The 12,806-nt window shown below is 55.6% G+C and overlaps 1 protein-coding gene across 1 annotated transcript; it reads right to left on the minus strand.

Moving 5' to 3' along the window:
- On the minus strand, positions 1 to 6,694 carry LOC132085185 (serine/threonine-protein kinase pim-1-like). The gene is made up of 6 exons (XM_059490555.1): positions 6,671 to 6,694; positions 1,868 to 2,437; positions 1,694 to 1,744; positions 1,124 to 1,490; positions 338 to 514; positions 1 to 98 (listed from the first exon to the last, which is right to left on the minus strand). The coding sequence occupies exons 1-6, from the start codon at positions 6,692 to 6,694 to the stop codon at positions 1 to 3; spliced, it is 1,287 nt and encodes a 428-aa protein (XP_059346538.1).
- Between the last annotated feature and the right edge of the window lie 6,112 nt (positions 6,695 to 12,806).

Consider the following 12,806-nt stretch of genomic DNA (forward strand, 5'->3'; position numbering starts at 1 on the left):
CTAGGGCAGGGAAACACCCTTCACCCAGAAAAGCTCTTCTAAGGATGGCCTGTCCGAGGGTTGCATGGACAAACACCTCTTAATAACATCTTGGCACTCTGGGGAGAGAAACCAGAAACCACCAGTCAGTTGGAGAAGTTGCCCTCCTGTTCCCATGCCCAGGTCATGCTGGGTGTGACCAGAGCTGGGCCTAAACTTCCCCATGGATGCTCTGTTTGGAGGACAGCAGGAGAGCAGGACATGTGCCTGCTCAGCAGCTGCCAGAGTGGTTTGCCCATGAGCCCGCTGCTGTCTCCCAGCACTGGTATTCCCCCCGTGCCCAGAGATGAGGATCCACCTTGAGAGAGCCATCGTGGGAACAAGATCCGCCCCCGGATGATCTCCTGGCCCCTCCGGAACGGGTGCTTCCCCATGACCAGGTGGCACAGCAGGAGGCCCAGGGACCAGATCGTGGCTGCCTCGCCGTGGTAGCGTTGGTGCTGGATCCACTCTGGTGGGCTGTAGGACTGGGTTCCTGTGGAACACAGACACAGCTCAGCAGGGGGCTGCTGCTGCTCCCAGAGCCCGGCCCCAGCATCCCTGGGCATGTGGGGGCTGCCCCAGAGGCACACGGGGTGAGCGCTGCCCTCTCGCCAGCACCTGGGACTTGTGCACAAACTCGCAGCTGGAAAAGAAGCCACTGGACTGGAAGAGGGCAGCACAATCCTTGGGAAAGCCCAACCATGACACACAAAGGAAAAACCTACCCAGTAGTGGAGAAAACCCACTCTCCTCCCCACCTGCATGGCCCCCAAAAATGTTAATAAGCCAAGGTGAACAAGGAGAGCGGAGCAGTCCAGCCCTTTCTTGCCTGCACACCAAACCATCCGGGAAATGGGGTCAGACCCCCCTCTCTGCTGCCCCCATGGGGGTTTGTGTCAGGCTGGCTGCCCCAGCTCCAGCCCCAGCCCAGGGCACAGTGGGTGCTGAAGGCTGTCAGCAGGGCTGGGAGCTGGCCGCCCTCACACCCCACCCAAATCAACTCGGCTCTAGCATCAATCCCATCCCAGCTGCAATAGAGGGAAGCCCCAGTGCTGCACCCAGGCTGGGCCACGAGATGCCCAGGAGCCCTGCGAGGGCTCACCTGCAAATTGGGTGTAGGCTGTGTCTTGGAGGAAGGCGCCACAGCCAAAGTCGATCAGTTTCAGCTGCCTGCTGGCCAGGTCGAGCAGGACATTCTCGGGCTTAATGTCCCGGTGCAGGCCCCCGCAGCTGGTGCAGTGCTGCACGGCCTCCAGCACCTGGCGGAACAGCTCCCGCGCCTCCTCCTCCGGCAGGAACCCCCGCTCCGCCAGGAAACCCGAGAGCTCCTGGCACCGCTCCGGACACTCCAGCACCAGCAGGAAGCTGTCGGGGAGCTCAAGCCACTCCAGGAGCTGAATGACACCGCCACAGCCACCGGACACCTTGGCCAGCAGCACGATCTCCAGGGGTGCGCTGGTGCCGTCGGGCTGCGGGAGGAGCACGACGCCGTCAGTGGGGCCGAGGCCGTGCGCGGCTCTGGGAGCCCTCAGCCAGCCCAGGATGCTCTGCATGCCCCGCTCAACCCACGCCCGCTCTCCCCGCAGGGCTCACGGCGGCTCCCACCGTGCCGGGCCCCGGCTCCTCGCCGCCCGGCACGGCCCGACTGCTGCCGCTGGCTCCGCTCACTCACCAGCTCGCCCCAGTGCCGGATGCGATCCCTCGGCACGCGTTTGATGGCCACCTGCGAGCGAGGGAGAGCAGCGGGCTGAGCCCCCCGCCCGTCCCGCCGCGCCCCGACCTTCTCCTCCTCCTCCCTCCTCCTCCGCCCCCTCCTCCTGCGCCCGCCGCCGGCCCCGCCGCTCACCGGGGCGCCGTCCGAGAGCCGCGTGGCTGCGAAGACGCTGCCGAAGCCGCCGCGTCCCAGCAGCGATCCCAGCCGGTACCGCTCCTGTAGGGCCTCCTGTGCCGTCCCTGCGGGCGGGACGCGGCTGTCAGCGCTCGGCCCGGGTCCAGCAACGGCCCCCGAGCGCCCCTCACCCGCCCCGGGCCCGGCATCCCCACCCGCCCCGGGCCCCGGCGGCTCGGGGCCGGCGGCCGCACTTCCGAGCGGCGGAGCTCGGGCCGGGGAAGCCGCAGCGGAAGCGGCGGGAGCGGCCGCGCCTCGTGTGTGCTCCGCGGGCCCCGGGAGGAGCAGGGGCCGGGGCCGGGACCGGGGTCGGGACCGGAGCCTGCGTCGGGTCCGGGGCCGGGCTCGGGCCAGGCGGAGCCGAAGGGCGGCGATGCCGTCCCCGCCCCAGGCACTGATGCCCGCCCAGCAGCGCCACCGCCAGCACGGCCAGAGCCGGGCGGAGGCGAGACCGCGGCGGGACGGCCGGGGCCGGGCACGGGGCAGCCCCGCCCGGGGCCGGGGGCGGGCCGGGGGCATGGCCCTGCCCTGCAGGGGAGAGGGAGGCAGGGAGAGGAGAGGGACGCCGGGCAAGGGACCCTGAGAGAAGGGTGCCCGACAGCGGGAAAGGGAGAGAAAGAGAAATAAAGAGACAAAGAGAAAGAGAAAGAAAAATAGGGGAAAGCGTGTTTTAAATTATCTGTTTTGCTGCTCTCGCCGCTGCTGCTGCCGCTGCTGCTGCCGCTGCTGCTGCCGCTGCCGCTGCTGCTGCCGCTGCTGCAACTGAAGCACCGGGGCCGTTCGTCCCCGTGTCCGTTCCCCGCTCGCCCCACGAGCCCCACGTTCGAGCCCCGCGCGCCCCGGGGACAGCCCCTCCGTCTGCCCAAACACGGGAACTTTGCAGCCTTGAGCCCGGATGCAGAGCCCTGACTCCTGCACTCTGGCACAGCGATCCCCTCGCTCGCTGCTGTGCATTGTCCTTGCTGAGGGTCAAACACTGTCGGGGCACCTTCCCTTGGGGTAGGATTCCTACCTGACCCAAGCACTGCACTTACATCTCCAGTGTTGCTTTCCTGTAAAAACAGGGGAAGGAAAACTGTGTGTGGCTCATGGTATTTTAGAGTGTCTAAAAATCACTAAGTCAGTGATCCTAGAGGTGAGGTGCATCTGGAATTACTGGGATGCAACATAGAAAAGGGGAACATAGAAATAAATAGAGGAAAACACCTTGGATTGTTTATTTTATTTCACATCTGGAAAGCTGTTTCAGTTTTCCAGGAGTCTTCTCCTGTCTGCTCTTCCCAAAAATCTCTCATGGAGAACAAGGTTGAGCTTCTGTCACAAGATTTTCCATCAGGAAATTATGCCACTGGTGAAATTTTCATTGTGACTGTTTGTGCTGGTTTAGGGCAAATTTTGGGAGGAAACCTCCTAAAGGGGTCTGTCTAAAAAGCAAGTTCAAGCGGCCCCTCCCCCTACTAGTTCAGGAAAAGACTTCCCTTGAGAAAAGTGAAAAAAGATCCCAGTTTTTTTAATGAGTAAAGTATTCACAAGCACAAAAAATGAATAATATTAAATAAACCTCTGACAGTGCTGAAGAGATGGCAAATTCAGGAAGTCCTTTTTGTGGGTTGTAGTTGGCTCACTCGGTCTCTTCTAAGTCCCTCTGGTGCTGGAATGCAGCGTCCCAGAGCTCGGGGGGCCACAGGTGTGAGCTGCTGCCGGTGTTTATCTGGGTTTTCAGTCCAGAGCAGGTGTAAACAGTTCCAAGAAAAAGGAAAGTCACAGTCCAAAGAAACTTCTCTGCCTAAGCTAGCTGAAACCAAATTGCTAGACCTAGGCTGTCAAGACACCGGGAAATTTCCAAATCTAGGCACTGGCGGTCCCAGCAAACACTAGATATGGATGGTGCTAGAGTCAGAACCTGGAAATTTCCAAAATTTTAGATTTCTGTGCCAGTAAATCACTGGACTTGGGCTGTGCCAGCACCAGGAAATTTCCAAATCTGGGTACTGGGGCAGCAAACACAAGATGTGGGAGGTGCCAGACCCAGTAGCAGGAAGTTGCCAGGTTTTGGATTTCTGTGCCAGCAAATTGCTGTACTTGGGCTGTTCCAGAATAGGGAAATTTTTGGATCAAGGGACTGGCAGTGCCAGCAAACCCCACATTTCAGGAAGGATTGGATCTGGACCCTTCCCTTCCCTTCCCTTCCCTTCCCTTCCCTTCCCTTCCCTTCCCTTCCCTTCCCTCCCTCAACAAGGTGCCAGAGGGGCTGGACAGCAGCCAGGCAGAAAGGGACCTGCAGGGACTGATGGACAGCAGGTTGGACATGAGCCAGCAGTGTGCCCAGGTGGCCAAGCAGGCCAGTGGCTCCTGGCCTGGATCAGGAATGGTGTGGCCAGCAGGAGCAGGGCAGGGATTCTTCTCCAGTGCTCAGCACTGCTTGGGCAGCACCTCGAGTGCTGTTTGCAGTTCTGGTGCCCCCATTTTAGGACATGGAGGAGCTGGAGCGTGTCCAGAGAAGGGCAACAAGGCTGGTGATGGGTCTGGAGCACAAGTCCTGTGAGGAGTCGCTGAGGGAGCTGAGGTTGTTTATCCTGGAGAAGAGGAGGTTCAGGGGAGACAAGGCAGTGTCAGGGCACAAGTTGGACTTGATGATCTCCATGGCCTGTTCCACCCTTGCTGATTCTGGGATTCTTTGAAAGAACCCTTGGAGCAGTTGCAGGAGGAGCCCTGGGCCTCCTCTTCAGAAGCTCCAGCAGCCCAGGTCCCTCAGCTTCTCCTGCCAGCCCCAAAGCCCATCCTGTCAGTCCTGCAGAGCCTCTGCAGCTCCTCCTCACCGCCCGGAACAGGGAGCCCCAGAGCCAGACAGAGCAGCCCAGGTGTGCCCCCCTGGCCTGGGGTGCCGCTGGCAAGGGAGCAGCACCAGGCACTGCAGGAGCCTGCAGACAATTCCTGCAGCACTTGCAGGATGATCCTGCTGCCCAAGGGACGTTCCCATGGTGCCAAGTCAGGAACTGCAATGGAGAGTGGGGCCAGAGAGGAAAGGGCAAGAAGGAATGGGCTGTTTGCAGGGGAGGGAACAGGGCTGGGCAATCGGAAGACATTTGTATCAGGAAGAGTAAAGAAAGCAAAGGTGAAGCCAAGGAAATGCTCAGGACAGTTTGGGGGTGGCTGCCAGGCAGCCCTGGCTCTGACCAACAGCGTCTGCAGTGGGACAGGAAACTCCCAGCTGATGGGAACAAACTTTCTGGCTAAATGCAGAGGCCAGGACAAAGCTGAGTGGTTTCCCTGGTGTCCCCCAGCCCTTGCTGGCCCCAGGGGCTGATGGCATTTGTGCTCCCTCAGGTTCATGTCCCCACAGCAACAGCATGGGAGTGCTCCCCCTGCTCTGTTCAATGCAAACAGGGGCTGCTGAGCCAGTGCTGCCGTGTCTGTGCCTGCAAGGATGGGGCACCTGTGTGAGCTGGGGGAGAGGCCAGGGCTGCAGAGGGGGGCTGTTGTTGGCAGCTCCATCAGGATGCTCTGGGACGCTGCCCTGGGCTGTGCAGCGCACTGGGGATGGATCAGCCCCTGCTCTGCTGCTCCTTCCCATCTGCCCCCGGGTCCCTGCAGAGCCCCAGCCATGCTGTTTGCCCCCAGCCTGCCCACGGCCAGCCTGGGCTGCTCATGGGGGTTTTCTGTGCTGAGAATCGGCCTGGGTGTGTTCTTGGGAGAGCCTGGGCAAGGAGCCTGGAGCCCCCAGGGCCAGGGCTGAGGCGTCAGTGCTGCCCCAGCAGTGCCCATGGCCTGTCTCTGCTGCAGCCCCGGCACTGCCGCCCCCAGGGCTGTGCCCAGCCATGAGAGCACTCAGGTCCTACAGCAACACTAGGGCCACCAGGGCAGCCAAGGGAATCTAGATAGCCCTGACAGCTTTTGTCTGGGAGGTACCATTGGAAAACCATATAAAGAATTTTGGAGGCGGATTCTCAATTTTGGCCATGGATGGCTGGACTTGAAAGTGTTTTCTTCAATGGGAAGAAAAGAACGGGCCCCCAGTGTTTTGAAGGCACATGAGGGGTGGCCCTCAAGAGGCCAAGCGCAGCCAGAGCTATCTGTCCTGGCAGGTTTCATATGGGAATAATCCTTGGATATAATCAGATTTGAGGGAGGAATCCCAATTTCAGCCTTGAACCCCTGGAGGAGAAGGACAGTTCTTTCCCACAGGAAGGAATGCACAGAACTCCAGGGTTTCAGGGGATGATAAGAAGCAACTCTCAACATGCCAAGGCCAGCGGGACCAGTCAAGCAGCCCCCAGGAGGCCCAGCCACCCAGACCTGTTCCATGTTCCTGGATCCTTGGGGCCCTGCAGCATCAAAATTGCCCCTTGGTTCCATGAGGCCCTGTAGGATCACCACAGATCTTTGTTTCCATGAGGCCCAGTGATATAACAATGGTCTCCTTGGCTCTGCAGTGGCACAATGGCCCCTTGCTTTCCATGAGGCCTTGCAGTGTCCAAATGGTTTCCTTCTTGCCATGGGACTGCACAAGGCCACAATGGCCCCTTGCTTCCATGAGGTCACAGTGTCTCCAAATGGCCCCTTGGTTCTATTGGGTTCCCTGGGATCACAGTGGCCCCTTGGCTCCAGCAGGCCTCGATGTGTTACACTGGCCCCTTGTTTCCATGGGGACCCACAGTGTCCCAATGGCCCATTGATTCCATGAGGTTGTGTAGTGTCACAATGATCTCCTTGGTTCTGGGGCCCTGCTGTGGCTGCTGTGTAACAATGGACCTGTGGTACCATGAGGTTCCGTAGTGTCACCATGGTCCCTTTGGTTCCACAAGGCCTTGCTATGCCACAATGGCCGCTTGGTTCCATGAGGTTCTGTACTGTCAACAATGATCTCCTTGGTTCCGCAGTGTCATAATGGATCCTTGGTTCCATGAGGAGCCTGGCCTCCCACAGCCCCTCACAGCTCCCCATGGCCCCTCATGGCCCCTCACAGCCCCTCATGGCCCCTCACAGCCCCTCATGGCTCCCTCACAGCTCCCCATGGCCCCTCACAGCCCCTCATGGCTCCTTCACAGCTTCCCATGGCCCCTCACAGCCCCTCATGGCTCACTCACAGTTCCCCATGGCCCCTCACAGACTCTTACAGAACCTCTCAGCTCCTTGCAGCCCCTCATGGCCCTTCACAGCCCCTCATGACTCCCTCACAGTTCCTCATGGTCCCTCACAGCTCCCCATGGCCCCTCACAGCCTCCCACAGCTCATGGCTCCCTCACAGTTCCCCAAGACCCCTCACAGCCCCTCACTGTGGATGCTCTGGAAGAGAGAGAGAGAAACAGCAAGTGTTTCTCACAGCAGCATGTGAGAATTTTTAGGGTGTTGTAGGGATGTGATAACTTGTTAAGTATAAACAATCTGCAGGTGGTATTCTTCTACTTTGTCTTTCTGTTCTTCTCAAGGACAGTGTAATGTATTTTTGTTAACCAGCCAATCAAATAGAATAAATCATCTCACGCTATAAAAACCACAAGGTTCTCTTGAATAAAACCTTCTTTCACTCTCTCTACAAACTGCCTCCCGCCTGTTCCTGTGTCATTCTCGACTCAAGAGTGACACCTCACAGCCCCTCATGGCCCCTCACAACCCCTCACAGTTCCCCATGGCCCCTCATGGTCCCTCACAGCCCCTCACGCCCCCTCACAGCCCTAGACGCGGGGCGCCTCCCAGAGAAGGAGGGGTCGGGCCCTGCTTGTTCTCCCTTCATTTCATTCCCTTCATTACAGCGACAAGTAAAGAAAGGCTGAAATGGAGCCTTTCCCCAGCGTTTCCCTCGGGGTTAACTGTGGGCTGAAGCTGTGTGCTGGCCCCGGCCCCAGCGCCACCATCCCTGCAGCCGCCAGGCCTTTGCTGTCCCCCCGTGTCCATTCCCTGTCCCCGAGTCCCGCCCGGCTCTGGCAGCAGCAGCAGCCGCAGCGCAGGGGGCGCCGGCCCGGCCCAGCCGGGGCTCCCGGCCAGGAGCAGCAGCAGCGTCGGCCCCTTCCCGCCTGCTCCTGCCTCGGCTCCCAAGGGCTTTTTCCAGCTCAGTTCTGGAGCACAGCAACCAGCACCCACACACAGCCCTGACTGCTCAGGGCCCGTCTGTGCTGCCCCGAGCCAGCCCTCAGAGGAAGAAAGGATCGGGTTCCAGAGCTGTTTACAGCACTGTTTTACTCACCCTGAGGTGGCAGCAGGAGGCTGCTGGTGCCTTTGCCTTGGGAATTGGGGATCATGGCTGCTCTTGGCCCTCTTCTGCTTGCCACCTGAATTTTATCCATGAAACTGCAAGTGCCGCTTTCAGTTGGTGCTACCCACGGTGCTTTCATGACAGTGAAGTCAGCATTTTTGTCTCAGGCATAAAGATCAACAGATACTGGAATGCTCACCAACCTCAAGCTCTAAGGTGAGGGGAATTAAAGCCTCACAGGCCACATTTGCAGTGCTCATACACAGCCCTGTTGCTGGCACTGATGAAATAGAATAAGCTGACAGAGGCCATCACAAAAATTGCCTCTGCAGTGTGGAATTAAACTAAAAAATCCACCAGGAGAAACAGAAACCAGAACTTCTCGACTCACTTCATGACTCCTTCCCAGCAGCAGGAAACAGAGATGCCCAGAGGTGTTTTGCAGTGCTGCTGCCCCCAGTTTACAGCCAGGCTTGTATTCCCTAACAATTCCTGGTACCACCTCCTGTTTTCTTAGCCTGGAACAGTAACAATGAAAACCTCACCAATGGCACAACTCCCCAGTCCATCAGCAAAAGAAAGGACAAGTTGTCAAGTTCTCCAAACCTTTGTCCTGCTTTGCTGCAAGAGTTCTGCTGCAGGCACAGTGTGGAAAGCCAAGAGAAGCCGCAGTTGGTGGCACATCTTGTGGCAGGATCTCGACCTCATTCTCCACGAAATGTTTTTGAAAAGAGCAGACAGGATTACAGAGAAGATTCCTGGGAAACTGAATCAGCTTTCTAGAAGTGAAATGAAAATGGAAAGAAATAATGTGAAATGTTTTCCTCAATTTATTTCTGTGCTCCCCTTTTCCATCTTACACTACTTCTCCATGCCACTAATTCCAAATGCATCTCACCTCTAAGATCAATGACTTAGCAAGTTTTAGACACTCTAAAATACCATGAGCTGCACAGTTTGCATTCCCCTGTTTTTGTTGGAAAGCAACGCTGGAGACACAAGTGCAGCGCTTGGAAGCCTGCAGGCAAGGAATGTGCCCCGGCAGTGTGTGACCCTCAGCAGGGAGAATGCTCAGCAGCGTTGCTGTGCTTGGTCCCCATGGAACCATGCCAGGAGCAGCTGCTGAGCTCAGAAGCCATCGCAGCCCGCGCCCTGCTCCAGAGCCCCTTGGCAGGGTGGGCTCCTGCCCTGGCTCTGTGTGCCAGGAGCCGGCAGCGCTGGGTGCAGGGAGCCCAGGGAGGGCACAGAGATGCTGGGTGAGAAATGCTGGGGCACAGCGAGATGGGCGAGTGCAGCCAGCCAGGGCAGAGGAGCAAGCACGCACAGGGGCACAGCCTGCAGGACACATGGCCAAGGGGAGAAAACAAAAAACTTCTCAGGGGGGTGGAGAACAAACTTTTAGTTACAAACTTAAGAGAATGAGGTACTTGGGAAATCTTAAACAGCATTGAATTACAGTAAATCACTTGACAAAGCACTGACTTCGCAAACTCTAACCTGTCCAACTTCAAGTAATGCAGATTTTGAGAAGAGGAAGTCAGGAGAAGAGAGAGAGGGAGAGAGAGATCCACAGTCAGTCTTGGATCTCAGCTGCTGTGAGCTCTGGAGCCGTGGGACGTTTCAGTGTCACACCTGTGTCACAGCCTGACCTGCTCTGGTCCCTCTCTCAGGTGGGGTTTTTGGGGTGCCAGGGGCTTGGCAGCCACTTTGAGGCTGGGCCAGAGGCTGCAGTGGCTGGGGTGGGACAGTGACCGCCCCATCTATGCAGAACTCTCCCTGCCCCCAAACACACACTGGAGATGTCTGGAGCTGTTCATCATTTCTCTGCTCTCCAGCACCAAGGCAACAGACTCTGGATACGGCTCTGAGATCATGCCCAAGGCAACCACCCCTGGCAATGGGGCTCCATGGAGCTGCTCTCAGGAACGCCCCTAAGAGCTGGAGAGTGCCCCAAAACTGCCTCAGAAATGTGAGATACCTCAAAATCTCTTCAGGAATGTAGATTATTAAAAAATTCACTCAGTAATGGGCTCCCCCTCCCTTCATCATCCCCAAACTTTGGCTGTCTCATTCCAGACCCCAACCCACCTCCCCATTCCCAACCTCAACACATCCCACCCCTCCTGGACATCATGGCCACCTTCCCAAGCCATATTTCCCCCATTTTCCACCTCCCAAACTCCATCCCACCCATCCTGCCCTGCCTAATCCCCATCTCAACACTCCTGATTTGAAGCTCACTTTGCTCAATCCCCTTCCAACCCCATTACACACCAGAGAGCTGTGGAATCGAGGAATTTTGGAGTGGGATTGAGTAGTTTTCAGTGGCATTAAGATGACAGATTGAATCCTCTTGTCTCTTTCAGTGCCAAGAAAGGGAAACAAGTACACCAAATAACCCCAAAACCCCCAAATTCTCCCAGTTATCTCCCTGAATCTCAGATTCCCCTGAAACACAAGTAAAAAGTGAGGTTTTAGATGCCCTTGATGAATTTATTGATTTTTACCCCAATTTTCTCTGTTTTAAAGGGATGAAGATGAATCCAAAAATTAGGGCCAAAACAAAAGAATAACCAGCCCAGTGTCTTCCCAATATGGATCACAGGGAATGTGGATCGCCAGAGCTCTGACCAACATGGGTCCTCCCATGGGGGATGAAGCTGGAGCAGTGCATGAAGCTCCTCCTGCAGCTGGGGCACTCACAGGGCTGCCCTTACCGATGACTCTTTTGGTGTCAGGTAAAGAACGAGCGCCGTGAGAAGCTCTTCCCACACTGGGGACACTCGTAGGACCTCTCCCCGATGTGGATGCGCCGGTGCCTGATGAGGGTCAAGTTGTGCTTGAAGCCCTTCCCACAGTCAGGACAGCAGGAGGGCCTCTGCTCTGTGTGAATCTGCTGGTGCAGGAGGAGATCAGAGCTGGTCTGAAACCTCTTCGGACACTGGGGACACTCATAAGGCCTCTCCCCAGTGTGGATGCGTTGGTGGGTGACGAGGGCAGAGCTGCAGCTGAAGCCCTTCCCACATTCCCCACACTTTGTAGGGCCATTCCCTGGTGTGGATCATCTGGTGGCTGATCAGGTCGGAGCTCCGTCTGAAGCTCTTCCCACGCTCCAAGCTGTTGCAGAATGGCTCTCAAGTTCAAACTTCCTTTAGGTCCCTGTTCGGGCAGCCATTTGTTGCAGAATGAGGCCTTTGTCGGGGATGAGCCATTTGTCGGTGAGGGGAGACTCGGGCACTCAATATGAGTGATAAGCAAGTTCCGTTTATTGAAGAGAGCATCAAACACTTATACAGCAAGTAATAAGCTTATGAATATTCTGTAAGCCAAGCAATCTATTGGTTAAACTATACCATCAACTCTTCCTCATTCTTTTGGGCCTACAGTCTCTATTTCCCACGTCTCTCTGTCCACTTGTTATCATACCCAGCTAGGCCTAAGGACACGCTATCTTGCAGGTGCAAAACTCAAACTAGCTGTGTTCGGTACTTTCCCAGCTCCTGGTCGGCTAACAAGCGAATGTCTACATGACCTCTGTCATGTAGCCATTCCTCCACACTTACCAGTGAGCATTTTCAGTTCTGCCACCCATGTTTAGAGCAAGTTTTCTGTGACTCACTGCAACAGGTCAGTCCAAAGAAGAGCATTAGGAAGTATCCAGCTGTATTTTCTCTTCTTCCTTCTGTACATGCTGCTTTTTTGAGCACTCTGGCTTTCTGAGCTCCCTCACATGTCTTGATCCTTTTCTGGATAACCAGAGGAATATCGGGATTAAATCCTGTCTCAGCTCTGAGGTCTGGCTTTTGAAGAGCCCCAGTCATCCTCTCCTACTCATCTCATCCTGGTCTTGGTGGAAATATTATGCCTTCATGGGATTGTTATTCAGCTTTGGGGCATTCTGGCACTGCTGTTCAGTGAAAGATTTTGAGACTTTGAAAGGTTTCCTGGTGTGGCAATGAAAATCCTCAATCCTAATACTTGATGGGGTGTGCAGTTGCCTGAGTTGTGAAGCCTCCTGAAAAACATTGTTTGTTCTTTTCTCTTTGACTTTTCCTTGACTGTTTTCATCAACAGATTAGGAGGTTTGGGGATATCTTTTCAAAGGGAATTTCAATTAATCTCCTGTCTGGCATTTCAAAGGGGAACAGTGGTTTGGTTTTTTAACCAGCACCTGCTTACCATCCAATTAGCTAACTGCCTTTAATTAACTATAATACATTCCAGGAGAGCAAAATAACAAGGGACCAAAATCAAGTGGTGACGACTCTGTGACTGAACCTGGACTTCCCCTTTCCAAGGTGCAGGATTCTGGGTAACCCTTTGCTGGCCACTTTGAGCTCTGCCATGCAGTGCCTTGGGTTTCTGGGGAGGGAAAATGGTAAGAGAACAGGGGTGTGAAAAAAAAAAAATTGTTTCTTACAGAAGAACATCAACAACAATACAGAACACTTTAACAATGTAAGAACATTTGTAACAACAACAATCCGTAGAACGTATATACATAAGAACCTATCTAGCTAAAATATATGAAAGGCATTTGTAGAAGATAAAAAAATTCTAAAAGTCTTAAGTCTTAGATCCTATTCCTAAAGACAAAAAACTGTAGAACATATGTACAAAAGGGTGGCATCTCTGTCCGGAATGTTCATCAGTGCTGGAAGAAAAGCAGGTGCCATGGTCACTGCAGTCAGGCACAGAGGGCTC

Source organism: Ammospiza nelsoni, chromosome 29 (genome assembly GCF_027579445.1).
Source record: "Ammospiza nelsoni isolate bAmmNel1 chromosome 29, bAmmNel1.pri, whole genome shotgun sequence".
Classification (NCBI taxonomy): Eukaryota; Metazoa; Chordata; class Aves; order Passeriformes; family Passerellidae; genus Ammospiza; species Ammospiza nelsoni.